Raw genomic sequence first — 18580 nt, 5'->3', positions numbered from 1 at the left:
GTATACGCTATAATTTTCGCGTACATAAATTTTCGCGAATTGCCGCTGTCACACATTTTCGCGAGTGGTTAAATTCGCGATTGGGGGACCAGAGAAAATATGAAGTGGCAAAGAAAGTGTGAATTTTCAACTTACTAGCAAATAAGAATGATACTAGTTATACACTGCATGAAAAAAAAACTTACCAAACTCTGCGAACTAGTAAGTTAGAATTCAACATTTTTGAAGTGGTTAATTCCATCGCGCTAGATTTCTGACGAGTGGTCCCCTTGCGATAATGGATTGGCTCTCTACAGTACTCGTAAGTATAGACGTGGACGTGCTGTATGTACAAAACTGTACGTAAACAAGCTTAGCCAGTATGGTCTGTTCAGTAAGCCGCGACATGGTATACTATACTAGTACTGAAATGTTTGTATCATCAAGGCAAGGGATTCATTTTGGAAGGTAATATTTTCGCGTGTTGTTAATTTCGCGAATAGCTCCCGACTCGCGAAATTCGCGAAAATAAAACCCCCGCGAAATATATAGCGTATACAGTATCCTAATATACCTTACTAATCAACAAATGAAACTGGAGAGGAAGGAAGATATCATATACAGAGAGACAAAAAAATCAACTAGTAGCTGAGTGTGACGTCAAGTAAACCTTGAGAGGGAAAGATATATATACACAGAGAAATATATATTACAAGACATGACTGTCTACAGAAGCCAACTGAAATGAACAAAAAAAAAACCAAGAAGAAAGAGAGTGACGACTGAAAATCATGTCTATGAAATAATAAAGCAAATTGAGATGGCCAGAAGAAGAAATACATGTATGGGAGAAGTTGAGTGTCTGTTTATTCTGATGACTGTGAAGTAAATGTAGTCAACTGAGAGACAGACAGATAAAAACAGAGAAACAGAGAGAGACAGAGAGACAGAGAAAGAAAGAGAGGGAGGGAGAGAGCAAAAAACCAAGAGAAAGGGGTGGAGAGATGGAGGGTTATAACTGTACCTCGGCACCGAAATTCTTCCCCTGACCAGGACCCGTTCGCAAAGCAAAGTCGTATACTGCTGCCCGTGAGCTCATAACCCCTGTGACACCGCACAGCACACGCCCCGTGGAACACGTTGCTGCACTCCACAAACTCCCCATTCTCTGGACGGGTTAGCACTGGACACTGGATTACTGGAAATGGTTAAAAAAAATAAATAAATAAAAATTCATCTTCTAATCATATGTAAGAAAGGTATTTTTACATAAAGTTTACTCACTTTTGATAACTACCCAATGATTTTGCCATGTTTTATAAATTGATATCAGGGCATTCAACATTATGTTTTATGAAAGCTGTTTGTTGTTGTAGTTTATGTTTAGGTATATCTTATGTAAAGCGCTTAGAGAATTTTATTGATAAGCGCTATATAAATACTGAGTTATTATTATATTGTTGCAACTGATTGACAAATTGCATTATATTGACGTAAATATGCACCAAATAAGTCCATTGTTAATTCAGTGCTTATTTACATTGATGTAGGGCAATTTGTCAATCAGTTGCATTAAAAACAATTCAAGGCAAGAATTTCATTTAATTTACAGCTGTTACTTGTCAAGAGAAGTTGTCAATCAGTTGCATTAAAAACAACTCAAGGCAAGAATTTCATTTAATTTAAAGCTGTTACTTGTCAAGAGAAGTTGATGAGTGGTGCCGGCTGTATCAAAGCCTGTTTACAAATTATGTATCCCTTTTCACATTGTGTTCTTGCCCCTGAAACTAGTGTATTGATTATTCTTTGCCAGCAAGTTGTAGCTTATTTTCTTTGTGAATAGAATCTGTTCTACAAAAAACAGACACACACTTTGTAATCACAAGTGAACAAGTGAATAGGAATAATTTCCTCCATTGATACCATGCAGTTCCAGCACATGAGATAGAGAAAAAAATCTCCATTTATCTACATTAGATGTGGACATACAATACCTCAGACTTGCAAAATACTGTAAAAGTGGATATTTTTGCACACTAATTTTTCACGCTCAGCTGGGCAAGAAGAGTTTCGTGTGTTTTTAATTCCGCGGAATCAAGATATCAACTAACTGGAACATATGGCAGGCAAAAATATTCACATGCTTTTATTTTCGAGCTAGTTTCTGGTTGCGCGAAATGTGCACAAATTTCCACTTTTACGGTACAAGTAGGTAAAGGTAGAACATTTAATGCAGGTTTGTGTGTCATAAAACACCACCGTCCACAGGTACACATAGGACCTACCGTACTATATTTGTCTGACTTTTATCATAACCAAGTTTCAAGGGGAATCTAACCAAAATAGCGCTAATGCGTTTAAGACAGGCAAAGAGAAAATGGCACTCTGTGGGTACACTATACAAAGGAATTAGTCTGAAACTGGAGACTGTACAACTCCACCCACTGACCTTGGCACCTTGAGGTTGCGATGTCCCAACGGTAACCCTCCTTGCAGATGCACATGAAAGACGAGGTGCTGTTGGTGGGGCTCACTTGGTTGGGGTCGGGGCACGGAAGGCAGGTGCTAATACCGCCGGGCAGGGCCTGGTGTTTGTAGGACCCAACCGGACAAGCTTAAAGGAGAAAACACATCGATTGCCACTGAAGTCAATCACTAGCAAGATTGCCCTCCTTCGCAACGCTCTGAATTTACATTTGTAGTTAATGTTCAGAAGTTTTGTGGCTAAAGTTTTCCACTTCCTCCTCAAAGAGATTGTTAATTATCAGCATTTCATGACAGGTAATAAGACAATTTAAACACAATTCCAAAAGTAAAGAACAAAAATTCACGAGGGAAGGAGAAGAGGAAGAAATGAGAGGAATTAGAAGAGAAATGCACACACAAATGAAACAAATCTGAGCTTACGTCTACAACTCCCACGGAGACCGCTGCCGTAAAAGCCTGCTGGGCACACGCAATCGTACGACCCGGTGTGAGTCCCGCACCGGCATGTTGCCGCAGGGTCGCAGCAGTAGGCCCCGCCGAGGCAACGCGAGGCGCACTTTTCCGGCGATTCCTCGATGAACTCACCGACCCGTAAGTCTGGGGAAAAGAGAGAGACACGAGAACGTGCAGGAATTCGAGTGTCTCAGAAAATGTTTCTTCTTCAATGATCGAATGACATTTAATGGGCGGGATTATTATGACAAGTTTTCCAATGACTGCTGCACGCCTCAGAGGAATTTCAGGCCCCTCCTGCGGCGGCATATCGGAGCGATTACTGTATAGGTACGTCGGCGTCGCACGTCGGGTCCCTCGCACGTCATCTATCTTCGAGATTCGCACATCCGCGCAGAAGCGGCCGGCATGTGTACGTACAGGGGCCTGTTTCACATTGAATCTGCGTCGATCTTGAAATTTCAGATTGACTAAATGTTATGGCATGCCACTGGTTTCCCTGTTCAATTTTACTAGCCTTTCACCATCCACTTCAAACTGTAATTAATATTTACAGAGTAATTCCTTTGTTATTCATTTTATGTTATATTATCAATGCCTACAGGAAAAAAGTCTCCCAAATTTTCATTTTCATTAGAAACTTGAGCAACGTTGAAGACACACACAGCATACCATAATCTTTAGTCAAATCTCGACTTGGCTTCTTTATTAATTTGTGAAACGGCCCCCGGCAGTGGTAATCCAATGTACGCTTGCACCATCCCTATCCCTACCCGGTTTTAATCAAAGATCCTATAAGTGTAGGATCTTTGGTTTTTAACCACGAAGCATGATGGATAAACTCAAGATCGTTATTTGTAAGGACAGGCCCAGGCAGAAAGCTAGGTGGAGATTTTGCGATCTCTTTAGACGTGATGGGTATCGTTGTCACAATTTACCACCACCCCCACCCGAACCCTTTCCGTCAAGTTCATCATAATTTATACACTCTTGATAGTGAGAGTTGGCTCAATAGTGATGATACTGCGGGCAATTTATGAAGGAAAGGGGCACTGGGAAGATTGGCATGAGTCTTAAAATTTTAGCCACGGGCCACTTCGCGGCACCCCTTGGAATTTAGCCTCGGTAGGATTATCTTCCCAATTATAGAGCTATTATTTTAGTATTCTCAATGAGTGATGAACAAAGTTTGAATTGAATTGAATTGAAAACGAAAGAAACGATAGATCTAAAACGTTGACTTCGAATGTCAAAAGACTAGTGATATGAGCGTGCGTCTCGTTTGATGATACAGCACCATCACCTGAGGGTAAAGTTTTGTTGGACGTAAAGTTACGTCTCTTTGGTATCGATCAAATCTCTCGATGGAGAGTCGGTGGAAGCTTTATGCTGTATTTGCGTCTCGTTTTCATCGGAGAGAAATCGTGCCTTATCTGCCGTATCTATAATAACATTCGCGGCCTGCCTGTCTGCTTGTCTGCTTGCCTGCCCATCTTTCTGTCTGATTTTATCTCCCTCTCTCTTTATCTTATACCTCTATCTTTATCTATATCTATCTTTATCTCTATCTATCTATCTATCCATCTATCTATCTATCTATCTATTTTTATCTATCTATATCTATATCTATACCCATACATTCTACCATTCTGTCAGTCTCTCTGATATTAATTTTGTTTAAACCATGTTAACTGTCTTTCTATATCTGGTGCATCCCCTCATTGCGTATCTGTTCAGCACGTAGGCGCATCACAAGATTAGATCAATACAATTCCTCAAATGGTCGATAAAGGCATCAATTTTGCCTAACACGCAATTCTGCTTTTGACAGGTCATAAAATGACCGGTCATTTAGCACTGGCGTCGCGATGGTGACCGGGAAATATATCATATCATTTATTAAACTCAGGAAAATGGTTTTAAAACGCTTATGGTAACTGGAATTCTTTCGACGGCAAGGATCGAACATACATATTATACAGACATTGTATTTTTTTTCTACACTCGGTTGTACCTTAAAAAATTAATAACATAATAATGGTTGTGATCGGCTATCGCCTCGGGCGTATATACTGTTCCAAAGGGACCTTGAGTGGATGGATGAGTGTAAATGCCCTTACTGTTGCCTTCATAATTATTTTGTACAATAATTAAAGACCTGGGGGTGTTTCATCAATTTAGTCAGTGCTGACAAGTTGTCAGTCTCTGACAACAACCATAGTAACAGTCAGTGACCAGAGCCTCTCAGCCAATCAAAACCAAGGATTTTACTGAAATTGTCAGAGACTGACAACTTGTCAGTGCTGACTAAATTGATGAAACCCCCCCTCCCCAGTACCTTCATGGAGTGCGCGCCTGGCGAGCGCCTCGAACTCCGCGAAGCTGTCCAGGATGTAGCAGTGTTCGTCTTTCCTCGCCGACGCCATCTGGAGGAGCTCGGGAATGTAGCCGTCCCGAATCCCGAAGGTGAAGACCTCCACACCATCGTCCTTCAGCAACTCGGCCACGGGGACTGGGTTGGGTCCGTTGGACAAACCGTCCGTCAGGAGGAACACGGATTTGGTCGAGTTGGGGCGAGCCGCTTCCAGCACTTTCTGACAGAAGTGGGATAGAAAGCTCATGAGACACTTTGTAATACAGTTTTCGTCATGACCTCATGTCATGGAAGTTTTTTTTTTGTAATCAAAACCATCCCCTCCGAAACCGCAACAGTGATGTTAAACTAATTATTTACGACAGAAGGTATGTCAAATATATTATCTCGTTAAAGGGAGATTAGCCTGGAAAGAAATGGTAAAATTTCACAAGTGTTACGGTATAAATTTTATCAAAATCGCATAGAAATTAAGGAAGTTATGGTATTATGAAGTTCCGCAAATTCAGTGCACTCCCGTTATAAGGAACACAAATGAAATCCCGGTTACAATGAAGTAGAAATTCAGGCAGCAACATAATCCGCTCTATGCATTTCTATTGTTTATTTGTTCGGTTATAACGAAACTTCGATGTAACGAAAGAAAACTGCCGGTCCCGAGGACTTTGTTATAACGGGAGTCCACTGTAAAATTAATAGCAGTTCTTGAACAGTCGATATGAATATGCAAAATAAAATAGTGAGTTAATGATGTCATTATCTCACAATTTCCATGTAGTTTGCACAATAAATCATGTAAATAATCTTTGCATTTCTTACATTTTTACATTTATTTTTGAGGGGAGGGGGTTCAAATGCAAATTATGTCCCCGTCTCAACTCCTATACTGACTGACAATAATAATTTGAAGCTATATTTAGCCAGAAATTTATGTTTTACACTTTCATAGAATTTATTATTCAAGAATTGCTCCTTGAGCAGAGCAACCCAGTGGGGCTCAATCAGTCCTGCTATATAGGCCTACTTGGGTGAATACTACCAAATCCGACAAAATAATATGCAAGGGCCTATAGAGGCGGAGGCATTTGACAGTTCATCGTACGACTAGCATCTTATGAACCTACGAGTTTAAGCACAGGTGTATATCTAGTACTGCTGTCCACCCCGAGGTTCAATCGCAGGCTGGAAGTGCCTGTTTATACTAATTAAGTAAGCGCTTTGATTTGCAGATCGAGCAATGTGAGCTTTCAATGTATCACACTAATGCAAATTCAAATTAAAGTTCACATTCTAATTCTATTTCGTTGTTGACAAGAACACACATTCCACGTTCTTTGCCTGATAATAGTGAATAATTCCAGTTCATAAACAAAACAACGCAAAATGGAAAGAGTATTCAATAATTGTGGAACTTTATGGTAATTATACATTCTCATGAAAATGAAAATACTTTGCCATTGAAAATTACAAGGGATTAATGATCATGAAGATCCAATATCATGGCCAGGAATCCAGTCGCCCTAATGTGCACCGCGATGGGTCCCGAATGAAACCATGGACTTCGCAGCTCTATCTGCCTGCTATTATCTTCCAGCTATCGAAATATCTTCCCAGAACAAGTGAAAGACACGTTCTGATTCATTCCTGCTACGGACAAAAGAACAGATAATGAATAGCGAACGAGACGATAACACAGACACAATGTACACACAATCCATGCACAGATGCACTTGCCGACGCAGATACAGGTATACTAATAAAATGATTATAATGTCCAATGTATTAGACTGTGCTTTCGATAGTTCTCTTCAATTTTCCTGGAAGCCTCAAGCGAAATCAAAGGGCCGAGATGAACAAAATAAATCACAGAAAGCCTTAATCAAGATGTTAGAATATGCTAGTGTGAGCAACGCAGCAAAGACAGTGAAACCTGACAAAAAGAAAGTAAAGGTGAAAAAAATCTTATTAGATTTGAGTGATATACGTACTTATGATATTTGATTTCCTGGTTTCTGTATCATGATTGCTATGTACACAAAATACAAATTTTCACTGGATAACACCACATTCAGTCCATGCAAAGACGGTAAGTATACGAACGAAGGGACACATTAAGCATGATCACAGACAGGTGGCTGACTTGCACGAGATAAGAGGAGGAGGAAGGAAGGAAATGAAAAAGAAAAGGGCGCGTGCTGCTTCCGCTAAGTAAGAGGAATGTATACATTCTTCTTACTTATAGGATGAATGGAAATTAGTGATATGGAAAACTCAAGATCACTATCTTAATAAGCTTGCGTCTCTCTGATCATGCTGATATAATATCAAAATATATGTTTTTTTCATTTATGAAAAGCGTTACAGCCAACATACCGCGATTTGGCAAACAACGATTTTTGTCACGAAGGACCTGTTATCTGAAACTGACATTTTAACGACGTCATAAAAATCCCGCTCCATCCACTTCATTTCAAAATGTCGCAACGGTTGCTGTTGGTCCTCTTGACATTTGGACACATTAAAGTAGTGTGTGTTCTTTGGATGCTGAATGCACTTTTCCAGGAACCCCCCATCACGAATACCCATTATTTAAGACATGATCATCATGTGTAACTAGGGACGTTTGTCATTCTGTGCGAATGAGATACGATCGCCATGAATCAGGGAGTCATGTTCGATTTATATTGCCAATCTGATGGCAGTTCAAAGGTTTACTGGTGCGAGAAAGCTATGGAAGTGCAATCTCCAACTATATACTGTATAAAATAGTGATAACAGATTCGCCCATTTTCGCCCAGATAGAATCCCCTATAATTCAAAATAATGTGCACAGTAGCTGAAATATTTTTCCACGAATGCCAAGCACCTTTGACGAAAACAAAGGCAATGTTGTGAGGGAAAAGGGGACATACGCCCCCCCCCCAAAAAAAAACAAACAAAACAAAACAAACAAACAAACAGAACAAAACAGGACACCGTGAAGAATCGTAGATATAGAATTATAGTGTAAATTATAGAACTACAGGTACAAATACATAGAAAGCACATCCAATTTGAGAAACAACGAAAACAGCAACATCTAATCAGATTCCATTAAGACAGCTCATAAAGAAACAGGGAAAATTTACCTCATTTTTGTTACATCTTCGTGTTGGGTACGAATAACAGTCGCAGAGAATATCGCAGATGCTAGTATTATGACATCTACATGTATACATAATAATCGAAAAATGTGAATTTCTTCAAAACCAGTCCAGACCAAGACGTTCGAAAGGTTTTATCTTCAATGATGCCGAATACATTTTTTTCTCTTCTCACGCAGTATAGACTATAAAAAAAAAACAAATCAAAACAAAATATAAAACCCATAGCAAACCAAGAGCAAATACGCTTTGTACAGTTTTTCTCGGAGGCTTGACTCTGAAAGGAATTTGTACAGAGCCATCCTCCTTTCATCGGCAATTTTAGGCTCTCTATAAGGTAAAACAAGCCTGTGCCTGTATATCATAACCAACCATGTAATCCCATTTGAATGCATGGGTCTATTATATAATTATCATGAAGAATCACTCACAGGCGTGAGACCCTTAGAAGGCGGAACTAAGGATAATCCCTTTGTAATCGCTTTGATTGCGTAAACTGTGTTCACAGGCATTTGACACGAAAGGGGGATTAATCATACCTTAAATCACTATTACTTTCATTTTCTGTAAACATCTTTATTATTTACACTCCTGCTGGAAGTAAATACAGAAATAAATGAATTAAAGGAATGAGTGAATGAATGAAGGAAAATCTCGTCATTTTTCGCTTTGCCTTGTTATAATGCAAGTAGTAATAGCGCGTTCTTCCGAATTATACGACATGAGATCAGCGAAAATGGACATGATGTGATTTATGTGTATAATGTGTAAATAATATGTAGAATAGGCAGCGAGATAGAGAGAGAAAGAGACAGACAGACAGACAAACAGACAGACAGATAGATACGGAGACAGAGAAGGAGAAAAATATAAGATATACAGACAGATCTCTAAAAACAATATTATTCAGTCGTTTCGGGGTCCCGTGACAGAAAAACTTATCAATGGCCTTCACTTTTAGAGAAGAGGAAAACATACCCTTTTTCAACTCTATACTTTCGACGCTCTATTATCATAATAAGAGGTTCAATGACTTTCATATTGATCATTGTAATTCACCTCATTAAGAACCGCAAATTTCACCCACTATCTATCATTTCTGCTTGAATTCAATGATAACTTTTCTCATCGTCGGGGTTAATTTCCCCTGCGTTATCTCAGAGTGATATATAATCCAAAACTGGCATCACTGATGGCACCATCATTCCAATGTGCATGGAAATGGTCGCACTGGATATACAGACTGAATATACACAGACCGGGGAAGTGGAGCGATCGGTCGGAAGTGCACGTCAGGTGCCACAGTTATACACTCCGGATTGTGACATATATCAAGAATATACTATAGGCGATATATCTGCGGCTGTCTACATTACATCGTGAGCACGCCTGACACCTCTTAATGGTACGAAATGACCGTAGTTGTATGCGTAAGGCCATGAAATCACTCGGCTAGCCATGCCAGAGTCTGCATTCATGTATTTTCGTTTTAAGTTCAAGTGAACTTTTCTGGAAAGACGAACAAACAAGTTTTTTTTTTCTCCTTTGTCTCATAATTGTCTCGAATGATAGCTACCGTATATAAAATTACTACTCGTCATTATAGAGCAGAACCCTGTTTTTCAACAATGGACATCATTTTGCGTACACGTTTACCCTGACATAATGTCACAATAATTATGGTCGTAATGATGTCCTCCGTATATAGAGTTTACCCCCCCCCCCCCCCCACAAGAAAAAAACAAAAGAAAAAAAAAACGCTCGAGCACAACTAGGAGCCGACAGCAAGGCATCTAACTTTTTCAATTCACGTTTGGTGCTGGTATTTCTTGCACACTCAAATCGAAGGACCTGGTATTCATTCACTTCAGTCTGTTCAGATCCGCAGGTGAAACTGTTCCAGGATTGGAAATGTTTTTTTTTAAATGATTGTGTTTCTCTCTCTTCTTCTTCTTCATGACGGTCCACAGATTTAAGACTAACACAAATTTTACAATATGGATAATGTATACGCATGACTTGGAATACACTTCCTGATCTAATACGTTAGTGAAAATTGCACAAGGTCGCAAGGTCGTATGGTAGAGATAGCAATCAGTCGCACATCGGTTTGTATATTGTCCTTGAAAAAAAAAACACCATCAAAACGTCTCTTTAGATGTTTTAGTCAATTGACTATATTCATCAGTCTATTTTCTTACGTCGTCTTTTAGTTCCAAGTCATACTCTTGTTGTTTCTCTGTTCTATTTTGGAGGTCTGACGACTATACGTTTGTATTTGGGGCGTAGTATAACATCTCACGCAGCTATGAAGTTTTCTGAAGCTATATATGAAGTTGTGAGGCAAAATGCTTGAAACAACGGAGATTCTTAAGGAAGAGAAGAGGCGGGTAAATCATAACTCAAAAGTGATATATCACTTTTAAGATTGTTTTTATATAACATAACATATAGTTACGGCTGGAATCGATGACAGCACTCACTTAACATTCTGACTCTTTTCTCATTTCTATATATAGGGTTTCGTGAAAGAATGAGGATATAACATTTTGTAGAATAACGTCGTGACCTCGTAAAGCCGTCGAGACGGCAGATGTATCGATGAATAATCATCATATCATCAGTACCCGTTACGTAATCCGCTTCTTGCGGTTTCTAGGGGTTGCAGCTCTCGCGCTCGCAAAGCATTGTGGGTGTCTCGGGGAGGCAGGGGTGCGATACAGTTTCGAAGCGGAGCAACCTATAAAGGTGTTAAAACAGACCGTTTCTGTAACTTCTTTCAATTTATGGATGTTTCTTTTCACAAGCCTATAACAAGGAAGTACTTAATTCACCTGTTCCCTCCCATTAAGTTTCACAGGCAGGAATTCCCTCAGTTGTTGCTAGGTAGGTATAGGGCAAGCCTCCGGCAAGCTTGTTAAGGGCAAATTTTGTGAACAAACCATGCATGAAATATGAATACAATACAGAAACGGTCTAGTTTATTGCAACATAATATACAAAGACAAGCACACATAATTCATACGTGCATATACATTATAATTCTGGGGCGACGCTGCTCATGTAAATTGCATATTAAATTATATTTCCGTGTTTTTCCGAGTATGCTTTTTTTCGATTATATATCATGATGCATTTTCTCTCTACGTATTTCCTTTCGCCCTCGTTTGATTAAGTTAAGATTAACATTGGGTGAAGCTCCACTTTAGATGATTTCAAATACGGTGCACTGAAATTCACGGATGTCTTATAGCAGGGAGGTGTAAGAAAAGGAGAGACAACTCCCTCGTAATTCATGCAAACACATGTTTGGGTTCAAAGCGTTACAATGGGATGTCTATATAGCATTCCACTATACGCTTTGAAATCATGCTCTGCACCGATAGTTGCAAGGCGAAGTTCGGAGACGAAAAACGCATTTCACCTTTCGTTGAATTACAAGCTTTATTTCCCCGTAAAATTTTAAATCGAATACTCGAATTGATTTTGAGTAGTTTAGGAAAGAATTCAATATTATAAACATGTATTTCTATTTTCTTCGTAACGCGCAAGTCGAAATGAAATGAAAATTAGGCCCTCTTAAAAACCTAATATTTTTTCTATAAAAGAATTAAAAAAAAATCATAAAATGACTTTCTCTTTACAATTCCAAAGCTTGGATAATCAAAAACAAAAGTACAATTTGGACACGTCATGGTAAGTTCTACTCAAATACTTCCGGAAGCCTAATGAGAATTCGAATTACTTAACTCTGGAACTCTGATATACAATTAACATATCAAAATGGATAACGCAACACGTCGCATTGAACATAAAAAGTCCAATCCTTCCCTCCACTGAAATGAATTGAGTTGAAACAATGGAAGGAAACTGGCAAATTTATGCTTCAGCAAAGTGGAAAAAGCAGAAATTGGATGAATCCTGTATCTGTGTAGCTATGCTGACTTTTATTTCCTCCGCGATTCCTTGTGTGATCCTTTTTTTCCTCTGAATGTCTGTCTGTCTGTATCTACTTCTTTATCTCTCTCTCTCTCTCTCTCTCTCTCTCTCTCTTCTGTTGATTGATCGACATTGACAAAACGCATGGAATTCCCGCCTCCAAACATCCAATCACCGCCATAGCTCATCACAACTTCCGAAATTCGCTCCACAAATCGGAATTTTACGAGCCGCCCACAAACTGCGGATCCCATTCGTTTCCATGGCGACCGACACATTTTGCAGCACCCTTGCTGCAGCACTCATGAGACCGGGCTTCCGAGCGGAAAAGCGGGGAGGACTGCGGGAGGAAATGACAGAGGTCCCGCTTTTAATTTCAGCTGTCCTTACCTGCCATCGAGATTTTATAATGAACTGCAAATTTTTTTGGCGCGAGCTCGTCCTGGACCTTTCGTTACAAGACGAAAGTCTGCTCTCAATTACCAACATGTTAACATCAAGGATATCGTCGTTTCCCTTTCAGTATTTTTTCCCCGCGGCTGATCAGGTCACCTTAAATCCATAACTGTCTTGTCTTAGGTCCGATTTCGACGAAAAAAAATCATTTCATTTGAGTTCTCTCTAATTAAACAAACCGACTTGACTGTGTAACAAACTATGCAACAAACAATCTAACAAACAAAGTTTAATGCCTGATTTCCAGTCATGAGCGTTTCATGGCATCACCCTCATAGTACGCTTGTATGACGCAAATCGATTTTTCTTTAAAATTCGTTAAATTAGTACAATGTCATGACTTACATACTCCTCCCCTTTCACAAAAGGAAGTTCAAGAGATCAAATCACATCAGTCCTAAATTCCCTTTCATCCAATGTTTGATGCCGCTATATACTCTAAAATATATTTGAAGTATACATACTTCAAATATTCAAACTTCAGTTTGGCACATGTGCCAAACTGGATCTGCTCCACAGATAGGGAGACAATGGATTCATGTCTCATCGCATAATGACCAGCTACTCTCTATCAAGGACTATAATTATGTCTTTATGGTGGTAATTACTTTTCATCATCTTAAGCCCCGGTCACACAGCACTCCGCGTCTAAATCACGTACAAAAAGTTATGAAAATCTGGTGGACGTGGTCGTAAGTAGTAATTTTTTGGTCAATTTTGGTTTGGCCGTGCTTTGTACGGAGTATGGTCGTTGGCGGCTGTTCCAATGCTGAAGCACTGCCTAAGCACGGCTAACCACGTCCAGCCACGTGTATGTACCGATGTACGCGGATAAATCCATTTGTCAGTGATAAGCTGCTAAACACACGCTATTTCCCGTGATACCAACGCGTAACACGCGTCAGATGACCGTGCTCTGCCCGTGACAGACTGCTAAACTTTCGCGTCTTACCCACGTCTTACCGCGTCTCCCCAAGTTTTAATTACTGCCGGAACACGGATCATCACGTGTGTTTCACGTGTTTTGCACGTCTTTACCACGTGTGCCGCCCGTGGTTGTCCGCGTAATAGTTTTGAGCAGTTCAAAACTTTTTACCGCGTCCGACGCCGTTCCGATTTTTCCCCGCGTCCTGCCACGTCTATAAATCGACCGTAGCTCGTCTTAAACTCGACATCAACGCGAACAACATCGTCTGCTTCACGGGAGACCACTTTTTGACGTGTTTTGGCCGTGATTAAGCCGCGAAGCGCTGTGTGACCGGGCTTTTAACTTTAAAAAGTCGAGCGGTACATAATGGTAAGAATAAGGTGATGCGCGAATAGAAATATTGCTGAAATAATGATCAAAATTACTCGACTATGATAATCATTATGTCTGGACTCCAATCTTACACATCATTATTCATAACGAACTTTACTTGACGATTAAATCATATCAGTTTCGTGTTGTGGAAATATCGGAAAAGTGATAAAATTGGCTTTCCAGGACGGTACATTAGTACTTTCACAACATACAGCTCCGACTTGAACCTTTGCACATTATACTTCTGGACGGGATTGACTTAAGTTTTATAATGAGTTATCATTAGGTGAAGTTTCATCTTTACCCGATATTACGTTAGTGTTAAATTGAATCTTCAGATTGCTCAGAAAGATGGCGGCATCGAATCCAAATTATCAAAATGTCAAAGGCACCAATGTATGCCTGTGGATTTCTTTTATGCATCCATAGAAAACTGACAGCTGTTTGAATGATCATCATAGCCAGTTGGACCTCCATTGTTTGAACCTCCCGGTTTCACCTGAATTCGTCAGCAGTTCATGACATCGCATCATTGGGGCAAATGAATAACAAGTTACCCTTGAAATAACTTTTGAAGGGATACTCCCATTCTCATGACGATTTCGATTGTAGTTGAAATATCATACATAGACCATGACACGTATGGTATGTGGAAAACGCACTTACACACAACAGACTGCTGCAAAGCGGAAACATAAACAAGGCATTCTCACCATTGCGAAGCGGAAACGTAAACAAGGCATTCTTACGACACCTGTTTCGAGCAGTCGACCCGCTGAAACAATGAAGCGAGAAATGTATCTTGTTCTACCTGTGTCACACAGGTGAACGAAATAAAGGTCGCGCAAGTTCGAATTCATACGCAGCCGGTATTTATTTTTCCACTACCTGGGCGGTAATTTATTGCCATCGACATTCTTGGACCTTCTCACCACCATTCGCAGATCACTTTCTTATAGATGTTAAGGTTCGACGAGAACTTTTAATAGAAATATGACGAAAGAATAAGAAATCCACCCCTTGATCCGAGTAAGATTTCATTTCATTTCATTTCATTTCATTTCATTCATATTTTCAACAAACATTATAAGTGTACAGACCTATACAAAACATAATTAGCAGGACAAAAAAGTAATATACACATGCTAAATAGATGAGAGTAAAATTCTGAAGTTCAGAGATTTGTGCAATATGCCACTGCGCGAATTAAGCAGAATATTGAATAAAATCTGCAACACAATGAACCCATCATGGCCATTCGAATGTGGCTGTACCGCTGAATATGTCGTCCTATGATCTTTTCGTCACAATCGTACTGACGTAACATTGTGACGTCAATCAAGACGACTTGTGCTTCTTACTTCGAATATAAATGACTCGTATTTCAATCAATATCATATTACTACGAGGATGCACTCACGCATCAAGTCTCCGAAAAATAGTAACAGGCACGATACATTCGTGGAAAGATTGAATAAGTGATATCAAAGGTGAAGTCTCACTACCATCTGACCTTGGCGGCTTTTCTTTAATTAGGACGCCCATGGGATATATTCAAGTCTCGATTGTCTGAGAATGTGTCTAATTTCACCTGATTTTCACAGTGGTTTCTTCATTTTTCAACGTTTGTCTTCAAAATATTTTAGAACCTCTCAATCAAGTAGAGGCAGGTTCCATTCGCACGTGCGCGCGCGCGCACACACACACAAAGGCAACATAATGTTGATATTTCTTGTCAACGGTTAGACATATTCTATTATCATAAGTGTACATGCACGATAATAAAATAAAGTTGTTAACACATGTTGAGGGGGGGGGGGGGGGGGCAGGGGGTCTTTTTTCATGTTCGTTATTCCGAATGTTTGTTATTCGGAAACACACAGATTTCCCATCCCTAGAAGTTCGTTAAATCGAAAATGAAATAGGCCTAAGGGTTCGTTACTGATCCGAATACTGTGGCGTTATTCCGAAGGTTCGTTATTCCTCGGGTTCGTTAATCCGAAAATTAAATAAGATTTGTCATTCCGACGGTTCGTTTATCCGAAAATGAAATAAGGTTCGTTATTTTATTTTCGGATTAACGCACGTTCGGAATAACGAACTGTGCGTGGGGTGACATTCGTTATTCCGAAGGTTCGTAAATCCGAAAGTGTAATAAGGTTCGTTATCCCAAAGGTTCTTTATTCCGAAACACACATATTTTTCATACCTACAATGTTCGTTAATACGAACATTTGTGGGGCTATTCCGAACAATCCGAAGGTTCGTGTAATCCGGAAATAATGTTCGTTAGTCTGAAAATGTAAAGAAGATGGGAACAAACGAACATTCGGATTATCGAACATTATTTAGTTTTCATATTAACGAACCTCTGGAGTTAAATTCGATCAACTCTATTTCATTCTCGGACTAACGAGCCTTTGGAATAACAAACTGTAACCGGTGCTATATTGGTCTCCCTATAAAACGGGCTCTCGTCCGAATATTCTGACTTGTACCAGCATTCTGTAACCTATGTTGTAGAATGGACATGGATAAGAGCTGAAGGAAACCGTGTTCACTTCGAGCTCAAACAGAATAACATCCGGGCAAACAAACAGGTAAAGCTCGATGACCTACTTATTCTTGGCTTGTCCTTTTCCCATTTTGAGATGAAATTACCACACAGTTTCCAGTGCCAGTGAAAAGTTGTTCCTGCACTGTTGTCGGTTTTTTTTTAATTATTGCCTTCATATTCTTCAGCATTGTTTTGAACTTGGAGATGGACAGGGGGCGAGAATTACATTTGCAGGGGCTGGTCAGATGTAGTTCATGTTGAGGACGGCAATAACAAGGCCGGCAGGTCGTTCGAAAAGGGGTTTTCTCGCGAAGAGAGCGACCTTCGTTGCACGGTCGCTTTAGTGATTAGGCAGGTGGGACTAACAAGATAATTATCACTTGTCATGCTTGTGCCAGCATGAAATTCGATTTTACCCTGCGCTGGTATCCGCCCCTTCTTTAAAGGGGATGGCTAGTAACTGATCAATGGGATGGCTAGTAACTGATCAATGGGAATCAGTGGGAATGCTGGGGGATGATTGTTCCAATCCTTGTGGGGTTCATTTAAGAGTACACTATATATCTATTGATGTGTGAAAATTATTTGCTTCAGAACGGTCTCATATTCAAGTACATGTAATGTGCAGTTTAATGCCCCGTCACTGTACAGGCATGCTAACCTAGAACATTAAACTGCTCATTACTTGAACATGAGACCATTCTGAAGCTAATGATTTTCACACAAAAATAGATATATAATGTACTCTTAAATGAATCCCACAAGGATTGTAACAATCATCCCCCAGCATTCCCTCTGATTCCCACTGATCAGTTACTAGCCATCCCCTTTAAAGGCCGCCCATGCCAAAACAGAATAAGACAGAGAAAGAAGAAAAAAATCCTTTAATAGATTTGAAACAAAACCTAAAAAGAATAGTATTGTGAACCACTCTCATCGATCATGCTCCCATGAGGAGAAGAGAATGAAAGCACTTATTCAGATTTCCATCATTGTTCTGTTTCATCGCAAAACGAGAGCCTCAGAGTCAGAAACTGAAAATTGAAAAATCAATGTTCAGTGGGACTAACTGTTGGCTTATACAAAAAGTCTACATAGTAAAGTTAGATCTTTTACGTAGTCTAAGTTCTCTAATTTTCTGCCAAAATTCATCTGTACATATATAGCAAGCAGCGAACTATTTTTTTTTTGTTGTTGTTCTTTTTCGCAAAGGTAATGAGTAGAATTATACACTATCTTGAAATACTCTTTGCTGGCAATCCCCGTTTCTCTCTACAGTAGTCTACGCATGTATCAAAGATGATTGTCTGCTTAAAGGTGCAACAAACGTATAATATTCGAGATCATCCTCATTAGTTTGCAAACTAACAATCGGGATGGGGGAGGGGCGGGGTCGAACGATACAATGGCAGCACCTATAGTGAGATTAACATACACTCTTATCGAGAAAGGGTCGACAAACGAGGAGGTTTAAGTTTGTTATTCAGAAGGTTCGTCATTCCGATGATTCCTTTAAGAGGAAATTCAGTCCAAATATAAGCTAGTCTGATAAAAAAAGAGTAAAATCTTACGAGTTCAATGGTAAAAATATCACTGAAAACGGATGAAAAATACGGAAGTTATGACCTTTTAAAGTTTTGCTAATTTCTGCAAAGCAGTGCTTGTACAGTGAATATGAATCGTGTGCAAAAAAGAAATGACGAAAATTCAATGTTTCTGTCATTGAAGTCTGAAACATGACGTTATTCCTGGTTGAATAACTTCAGAATAGTAATCAGTTAGATATACGAGGATTTGAGCCTCGGGCATAATTGCGTTTGAATGAAATACTGAAAATTTCACAATTTTATGTACAAACTGCAGTGCATAATCATATGGTATAAGATGTA

At 39.5% G+C, this 18580-nt stretch overlaps 1 protein-coding gene across 1 annotated transcript in view; it reads right to left on the bottom strand.

Moving 5' to 3' along the window:
- The window catches only part of LOC139719213 (sushi, von Willebrand factor type A, EGF and pentraxin domain-containing protein 1-like), a 93119-nt gene that overhangs the window by 60616 nt on the left and 13923 nt on the right, over positions 1–18580 (bottom strand). Inside the window, exons 2-5 of the mRNA XM_071630643.1 lie at positions 5258–5513; positions 2887–3063; positions 2429–2593; positions 1004–1177 (exon numbers count right to left, since the gene is read on the bottom strand). Coding sequence (XP_071486744.1) covers positions 1004–1177; positions 2429–2593; positions 2887–3063; positions 5258–5513 — 772 coding nt within the window. The remainder of the gene's footprint in view (positions 1–1003; positions 1178–2428; positions 2594–2886; positions 3064–5257; positions 5514–18580) is intronic.

This window comes from Diadema antillarum, unplaced genomic scaffold (genome assembly GCF_040938485.1).
Source record: "Diadema antillarum isolate AM-2024a unplaced genomic scaffold, OU_Dant_1.0 scf00000107, whole genome shotgun sequence".
NCBI lineage: Eukaryota > Metazoa > Echinodermata > Echinoidea > Diadematoida > Diadematidae > Diadema > Diadema antillarum.
This window is presented reverse-complemented; position numbering and strand designations above follow the sequence as displayed.